General features: G+C 38.1%; 1 protein-coding gene across 1 annotated transcript; it reads right to left on the reverse strand.

Moving 5' to 3' along the window:
- Nucleotides 1-5,331: 5,331 nt before the first annotated feature.
- Nucleotides 5,332-6,743, reverse strand: LOC129449105 (protein rapunzel). Its single transcript, XM_073872513.1, has one exon. It carries the CDS (start codon nt 6,712-6,714, stop codon nt 5,536-5,538), a length of 1,179 nt encoding a protein of 392 aa, XP_073728614.1. The 5' UTR covers nt 6,715-6,743; the 3' UTR covers nt 5,332-5,535.
- Between the last annotated feature and the right edge of the window lie 2,661 nt (nt 6,744-9,404).

Genomic DNA, 9,404 nt, shown 5'->3' on the forward strand with positions numbered 1-9,404 from the left:
AGCTCACATCTATGCTAAATTGTTGGGAATTAAGTATGAAAAGATATTTAAGATTCTGCTTTAACAGGACAAAACAAAGTTCTTTACATTCTTACCATTAATTGTGACCACAGCAATTGTCTTTCCTGGACAGACCCTTAATGACTCTGGTGAACAACCACAGATTTTGTCAGGCATTTCCACAGGTACAAGCCGCACTGAAAAACATCATACAGTAGAGGACAATTAATATCATTTCTTTTGACTGAGTAATATAAGATTGTAATGGATCAATAGTGGTGAAGCACATAGTTGAAAAAGTACATGAGAATGTACATGTTTAAAATGCTGACTGACACGGTGTATCCACATACATTCAACATCAAACAAAAAGGTATAATTGAGATAGTAAAGCATATTACTGTAGCTTAACTATTCTGAAAATGATATATGATGTACGTACACAAAACTTACCACAATGGGAAAGAGCCGTATCCACCACAACAGTTGTTAAAGGTAATGGCTGGAAGAATTCAGCTGTCATGGCATCTATGCTATGGAGGACATGTTTGGTGTGCATGATGACGTCACATTCAGCACAGAAGAAGGGGCGAGGTTGACAGTCACAACACTGGATAACAGCTGGACTTCTCCCACAAACATTTTCTTGTGCCACAGCCGTGTTCAGCAGACGGGGTCTCTATGCCCTCCACCTCTCTGAAAAGAGACTTTGACGTGTGCTCCAGTTTGAGGAAGCCAGAAGAGGATCTCTTGGGGTTCCAGGAGGTGATGCCTCTGAGAAATTGTTCAGTGATCTTGTAGAAAACACTAAAATAGTTAAAGGCGGAGTCCATGATGTTTGAAAGCCACTGTTGATATTTGAAATCACCTAAACAAACACGCCCCTACCCCAATAGAATCTGGACCTTCTGTTGATAGACCCGCCCCACACATAGGCAACCCGGCATTTGATTTGATTTGATTGGCTATAAGTGTGTTTTGGTAGTCGGCCCGTCTGCTTCTCCAAACCGTTTTTCAAACATCGTGGACTCCGCCTTTAAAATAGTATACAAAAACAATACTTTTATATTTCTCTTTATACATATATATTTACAGCATCTAATTGTACTTCATGTGTAAAAGGTCCAGTATTCAAGCTAATTTAAGAAAATAAACTATGTATTTATTTACATTATAACCCACTGTCATATTCTGTATATGTACAGATATAAATGATCATTTAAACACACTGAAGTACACCAACAGTCTCTGGAGCAAAGCCAACCTCACAATGAGTGTCAAGAACATTGGGAGGATCAGTGTTCCGAATGTGATCTGCTTAAGAGGATTAAAACAACACAAAGCAACATTTATATATAACATACAATATAATATACATATTTACAAATTCCAACTTGTCCCAAGGCTAGTGGCACAGTCTGGTTACAGTCTGTAATGGTGCAAGCTCACTGTTTAACATTATAGCTTGAGAGAAAAACTAGAACACGTTATTTTCCCAAACCCTTATGTTAACAGTCCAATAACTGTATGGTTATCTATGCGTCATGCAGATGATGACAGCAAATAAGAATGCTCAAATAGAACCGATTATAAAGAAAGCATCTGATTGGCTATTGACAATAGCCTTAGGGGTCAATCACACCAAACGCATTTTAAATGTGTGGAAACGCAAGGGCGCAAATTGCTAGGCAACCACAGATGCAACTCTCTTGTCCATCAAATATTGAAGCGTGAGCGCTCTTTTTCTGTTATGACAGATATTAGCAGAAACTTTACAAAGAGGGCACTTGCTCTGGCCTTGATGCGGGGTGAGAGTGCACAAACATGCAGGAGATAGTGAGTGACCCCGTACCTACAACGGAAGGCCCGCCTCCTCCCTCATTCAATTGGAGAATGGAAAGATGCGAATGGCGTAGGACGCTTTTCCGCTCTCAGCTCCTTCAAACAGCACGTGCTGCGGCCAGCAGCAAAAAACGCAAGGCGTTCGGCGCAAATAAACAGTGTGCATAACGCTCACTGCCCATAGAATATCATTCAAAAAATGCGTCTACAACTGCCATAAACACCTTTGGTGTGATTGGCCCCTTAGAAGTAGAAGTATTCATTAATTTTATACACCTGCAAGTACCCAAACAGTGTAGATCCTAAAAATATATTTTAAAATGTAAACAATACTGACCTTTCCTTGGTTGATTACTGCTTGACCTTGCATAGACAATATTTCCCATCAATGTCTCTTTTCTCTAATGCACCCTCGGCTCAGGTGTCTTCACTGGCGCTGCTGCTTCCTCTTCTTGCAGCTCACCAAGAGTGTCATCAGGACTTTGGAGCTCATCCTCAGTTCTTGACTATCAACCAAGTTATCCAAGATCATGAGATGATATTGGAGCTCTGAATGGATGGACATGTTGATGGGCAGAAACACAAACAGACAGAAAGACTCACAACAAAGAGAACAACAGATAAAACAAATATAAATGTAAACAGAGAGTGCTACAGTGAGACTGACAAGTACAGTTTAACAAAACACATGTGACTATTAAAAGTGCCTTTGTTTTTGGTTTGTTTGTGGTGGTGGGGGTATAAAGAGTTTGAAGCTTGCAAATTTGAAGGACATAAACAGAAAATAAATAAATAACTAATAATACACACACGCACTCACGCACACAAGTCAACATAATAACTTAGTTGCGAGCTAGTGTAATATAGGTATATCACTACTGAAAATCTTGCATTTCCCTGTATCTTGCTGCAGGATTAACTTTTACACGACACAATTTATTGAATTAAGTTATCTAATTTTGATATTCCCTACCGGAAAAGCCAGCTAAGACCAGCATAAGCTGGTAGCTGGTTTAAGGTGGTTCAAGCTGGTCCTCCCAGCCTGGCAAACCTACAAGCTGGTGGATCAGCTGGTCAAGGTGACCAAAACACAGCTTGCTACACCAGCAATACCAGCTAAAAGCTTATGCTGGTCTTAGTAGTTTTTAGCAGTAGAGTAGACATCAGACTGCCCCTTAACTTTCATACTCAATGCAAAGGTCAACTACGATTAAAAAAAATGACGTTCGATGACGTCAGAGTTATTAAATTACAGGATTTTAAATAAACAAATTAATAATCATATAACACATAAATTAATCAAACACAATCGAAGTATAGTAAAATGTATATTTATATCTATATTTGTTAACATCAACGAGCCTCTGATAAAAATTATTTACCATCCAGCATGGTAATCAAAGCTAACAGTTAGATGAGCAGAAAACGCTTAAAATGCTACTCTCACGCGCCGTGGAGCGTTGTTAAAGTCACTTCTGAGTGTTGTTTTACCTGCAGATGATCGCTGTTTTAATAAAACTCCTCTCTGAATGTTGTTTTACCCGCATTTGAGCGTAAACTCACCGCTGAATGTTACTGAACCTGCAGCGTTCTTTAACTCACCGCAGACCGCGCTAGCTGATTTGAGATCAGACTGCGAGGGAATATTAACATTTAAAACCCACTTGAATGGCCAGATAAATATGATCCGGGTCATAAAAGAACAGATCAATTGAGATTATGGGGGTCAATAAAATATATTTTTTGTACCAGGGTAATTGAAGCCGGGTGTCCACTGCTCACTAACTTGCTGTACGTTTCACCGAGTACATAAAACAATCACCTGACTGAAACGTACATATCGTTACGTTCTGGCAAAACTTTATTATCTTTTGATATTATCTATTCGGATTAACAGTTACAGTTAACTCATAGCCTACTCGAGTCTCTGTACAAAAAACGAAAACATACAAATGCATTTTTATTATAAATTGTTCCGTTTGCGAGGCAATACCATAAGCCGGGTGTCCACTGCTCACTAACTTGCTGTACGTTTCACCGAGTACATAAAACAATCACCTGACTGAAACGTACATATCGTTACGTTCTGGCAAAACTTTATTATCTTTTGATATTATCTATTCGGATTAACAGTTACAACTCATAGCCTACTCGAGGCTCGGTAGTGAGACACGTAGACCCATGTAAAATATTTGGTCTGGCTGTTCAAGAATAGTTTGCCATATAACGTTAGTTTTGTGCGGTTTGGTACGTATTACGAAATCAACGCGATATCATTATTGTGCGATTCCCTGCCGTTTAATTTCATCAAAACACACAAAACGAAAACATACAAATGCCTTTTTATTATAAATTGTTCCGTTTGCGAGGCAATACCATACTCTTTCGGTAACTTACTTCGAGTAAGTGCGATGACCTCGAGGAAGTGCGATCCAGAAGATATGTGCTCTTGGCACCTCAAAAACATGGAAATAATTACTAATTGATGTCAAAATGAGTGTATGCTGACAAGTCTGAACATCCTTTATTAATATTGTCCCTTTTATAAACGTTAATAAACATGCATCTGATACGGGCCAAGTATGACTCGCTGTATACCACATAGCGCCTCTAGTGGACGTTTCACAGGGAAATGTACTTTCAGCTACGTATTTTAGGTTTTGCAAAAATGTAGGCAGAGTAACGTATTTCCAATGAGCCTGGGTTGGTTATAACACATACAGTGTTCAAGATTATTGTGGCCAACTACTATTACAGTAACAAATAGGCATTACCCATTTTGTTCATATTTTATTCTTTTTTTTTTCACCCACCCACACACACCAATTATGTTTAAATCAGTATTGAATGAAAGGCTTTCAAAATCAAATTTTCATAATGTTACACATCACCCGTGTGGATATTTTAATGGTACATCTCATCTCACCCGGGCTATGTTACAATTAACCCAGACTATGTCATTTAATAGCAGACACACTGTAAAAATTCCTTGTTGCTCTAAAATTTTTAAGTTTCATTAATTTGAGATAAGTTTCATTAATTTGAGATAAGTCTCATTAATTTGAGATAAGTTTCATTAATTTGAGATAAGTTTCTTGACTAGTAAAGTGTAATAAACAATCATATGGATAACTAATGATTATAAAATGATTATGTAAATGAATAATTAGGAATAAACTAAAGAACACAATAATAAAAACATTCTGCACATGAGGATCTAAGGTAGTAGATTTTCTTTTTTTTTCTGATTACATATCATGGATTACAGAGACTATATGTATATTTAATATAGAATAACATCTTTTCAGTAAAGCCCTCTGCCCTTTTTATAACATTTCACTACATTCTCAAGTTTAACTGATATGCTTTCATATTGTAAACACCACGGCTAACAATAAATGCCATTATAATGCACCCAGCCACTTTCTTGTTAGCCACAAATGGCTTTTTCATATCCGTTGTAGACCAACTGATAACAAAACCATCTGATGATAATTTTACATCATTTATGATGAATGCGTTAATGTTTGGTCACAGACATGTTATACAGGTATGCAACAAAATAAAGTTTTGGCCAGAATTCCCAGGATTTTTGTCTTATCTAATGCTGTGCCGTTTAATACAATCATACTTTTGATAACAGAAATATATTGAAGACTGATAGCCATTTGTATGTTTCCAGTCTTTACACATCTATTCAGAATGAATGCAGAAATAGGCATTTTTGTGAATCCCAAAGTAGTAGCATTCTGACTGAAAGTTGTTTGTCTCCTCTACGTTCTTATAGCGGCTTACGGTATAAACCACGGTGTTGGGAAGAGAGTTGCACAGGGTCTGAGCCACAGACATCATGTTACGCTTCATCTTCTGAGTTTTAATCTGTTCCAGCACCTGGCTCTTGTTGATCGGTTTAGGGTCTGCACTGAACGACACCACGATTCTGATGTCGTTTTCGGTCAGATCAAAAAAGTTGCCACTTCCTCCCATTCCGTGGTACGTTTTGCCCGCGAGCCAGTTCCAGAAGAACCAGCCACTGTGTTTGAAGACCCGAACCGACCAACACACCCATTCGTATTTCTTGGCAAGGATGTCGAGTATAAATGCAGCAAACTCTTTGTCAACGGAGCCTTGATGCTCCTTAAGTTGCTGCTTCACATCCATCTCAGCCTGCTCTGGGAAATTCTCAATGCATTCGTCCACGGCTGCCTTCATGCGTTTATCAACCTCTTCCATGCGATCCTGCCATTTCTTGAGCATGACTTCGTCTAGAGCTCTCTCCTTTAGGGCAGCATGACCCATAACTGCTATAATTCCCACAAAAAACAGCTTCTTTAGCCTGGTGCAAAACGTTTCCACTGCACTTCTGCTCCGCTGCTCAGTGGTGACCACAGTGTCCAGCATGGCATCTCCAGAGATGTTTTCTCCAATTACTTCGTTATACAAGGAATCAATGTTCAGATCTGCATCCGTGTTCTCGTATTGGCTCAAAAACTCCTCCTTCTTTTTCTCCATGAACTTGGGCTTAGCATTGACAAAGTCTTGAAACTTCTCGTACTGGCTGATAATCTGCACCTCCCTGTCAAAGTTTCGCTTGTTCATGGACGTCCGCTGCTGCTCCAATCCTATTTTGTCGATTTCATTTTGGATGCCCTCGAGTTTCTGGTTGATATTCTTGAACTGCTCTGTGAGGTACTTGGCCTCTTCACCCTCCGGGTTGTCGAGGAGCTCGGCCGAGACCTTGAACACTCCCTCCAGGATGGGGTGCAGTTGTCCCACGGTGGCTGCTAAAAACTCACATCCCTTCCCCAGGATTTTCACTCCTTTCTCAAAATTGCTCCTGTTCTCCAGCAACAATTTTTCCGCCCGATTCATTCTGACTCAAAGGAGAAGGTCCGTCCTATCCTTGTCTGTAACAGATCGAGGCATAAATATCATAAACTGAAAGCCACAGCATCAAATCAATACTTGGGATTTAAAATAATAATCATGTAGGCTCAACAATGCATCTTTCATGAAAGCTTGCAGATCTTAAAGAAAATTAGGAGCAAAAAATACTTACTGAAAAATACAAGTCCTCCTTTGCAATTCTGATGATTTTGAAATTAAAACTTGTTTTCGATTTAAGACAAAAATGACTTCATAGGAAGGAGAAATTCAGGCTAGTATTAGGTGTAGGAATTCAGTGATTTGATGGTTCTAATAAGAGAATAAAAATAACCAACAACTGGTTCTGAAAAAGAGGAAGGGAAACTATCAACTGCTCTTTAAAAAGCTGAAAGCCACATCCCTTATTTATAATCCTGTGTAACTCAGAGATCCATGAAAGCCAATATTGACTTAAGCACCAGATCCTGCTAATAAAATGATTACCATAAAATGTGGTCATTAAATGTTCATCAAAATTGTGAACAAAATTTTTAATTTTAATTAGAATTATCTTTTTGGTCTGAGCCGATGGTGTGGTGGACAGTGCTCCGACATATAGTGCAGGCGCACTTCCGGCGACCCGAGTTCGATTCCCGGCTCGAGGTCCTTTGCCGATCCCATGCCCCTCTCTCCACCCTGTACTTTCCTGTCGTCTCTTGATTACTGTCTGTCAAATAAAGGCAAAATGGCCCAAAAAATAATAATAATAAAAATAATTATCTTTTGCCTTTGTGAAAAGACTTTGCCTTGGTACTATAAAGTTTTGTTTTTATTGTGAAAAATAAAAAATAAAAAAATATTAAAGAGCTTTGCAGTGCTACTGACATTTTATTTACAGAAATGTTTTTTTTTAAGGTTGAATTAAGTTGAATTCACAGCACTGTCATCATTATTGTATTATTATTTGGATTATTAAAGTATTATTTGCAGACCTGTAACTATCTCAAATCACCACATATAAAACAATTAGTTAACAATATATTTGTGCATGCATAATGTATTGCACATGGTGTTTTATTGTTGCAATGCATGAGATAAACCACTAACCACATGGATACGTAAACGCATTTTGGCACAATGTCGCAGTTGTGCAGGTTCAACGCATGCATCATTTAAATTTAAAACAAGCAACTTTTGACATGAAAGGGAAACCCAATCTACTGTATCTTTCAATAAGGGATTTTTGCTAATTATGACTTGTGTTAAAGGATTAATTGGTTAAAAATCTGCCCACATGCTGTCATTTGATTGCGCCAGTAGTATTATTGAATAATGCTGAGTTAAAATAACACTGAAATAAAACGCAAAAAAATAAACAAGATGATTTCAAAGGTCTGAGAGAAAAAAATAAATCATAAAAATTGAACAATCTGCACCAATATGTCATCATATTGATAGCAAAAAAAATATAGCTGCAAGCAGCAATACCGGGGTCAAGCCAAAAGGGCACAGAATGAAGTAAATTTGAGTTTCGATGAGCAGTTTAAAGACAAGAACCTACAGTAAGGAAACCGTATGATATCAGATGAAATAATTAAAAAGTTATCAGCCAAAAAGTTTTTCTCATTCAGTGAAATCTCTTCATTAACAGTGTGTCAAAACACAGGTCACAAAATGTTACAGTGGTGTTTATGAGTCAAAAACTTTGCAGTGGTTTTTAGCAAAAATAGCCATTCACTAGGTGGCGCTATGACAAAATCATGCATGCAACCTCAGGTCATGACTGAGTTACATCTAGCTTATTTCATGACTATGCACTTTAGTTTAGCGAAGAAACAGTTGTATGACCATAGGGCTTGCTTGATATCACAGTTTTTGTTTAATTATGAAGCCAACTAGTGGTGCAAGCATACATATGCATATTTTTTGTGTGTTGCCTCAGACTCTGCTCATACATCAGCGTATCAAATCTGGTGTAAAAATCACATTTCATTAGGGAGTTATAACCATTTATGTGTAAAAAACACAAAATTTAAAGGTCATTTTTCATTTTCCGCAAATTTCGGCCATTTCTGATGAAAATTTTAAAATAGCGCTATTAGAGGTTTTTGTTCAGAAGGTAATGCGTTGTTTTTCCTATGGTGTTTTCGAGTCGATCAAAATAAAGTTTGCGGAGATATTCGCATGTGTTTTTTAAGTGCTATTTTGATGCACAGGGCTAACCGTAAGGCGAATCCTGGCATGTTTGGTATCGTTGGACTCGGCAACTAATCAAAACTCCAAGGAAACAAATCCTGTGAAAGTACATTGACTGCATCCAAAGTTATAGGCATGTAATACATTTGTCTGACCACTAGGTGCCCCTGTGACGAAGCTCTGCATGCCCCCTCAGTTCCGGACTGGCATCTCAAGTACCAAGTGTCGTGTCAGTTGACATAAGTTTGGCGAAGATACAGCCTATAATCCCTTTTTTTGCGCTCTACGTAAAATTTGTTGACGCGTTATACGATAACAGATTGGTTTATCAAAATTCTTTTAATAAACTTTTGCCGTGAGTGTCTCTAGATGCTACATACCGTTTTTTAGTGGCAATCATGCAAAAGCTCTAGGACAAGTTCGCAAAAGTGTGCTTTAGGAATGATTCAAAATGGTGAAAACATTTTCATGACGGAAAATGACGTCATAGGGTCCAATCG

Source organism: Misgurnus anguillicaudatus, chromosome 10 (assembly GCF_027580225.2).
Source record: "Misgurnus anguillicaudatus chromosome 10, ASM2758022v2, whole genome shotgun sequence".
Classification (NCBI taxonomy): Eukaryota; Metazoa; Chordata; class Actinopteri; order Cypriniformes; family Cobitidae; genus Misgurnus; species Misgurnus anguillicaudatus.

Coding starts and splice junctions, on each gene's coding strand:
- LOC129449105 (XM_073872513.1), bottom strand. CDS start 6,714: ATGAATCGGGCGGAAAAATTGTTGCTGGAGAACAGGAGCAATTTTGAG.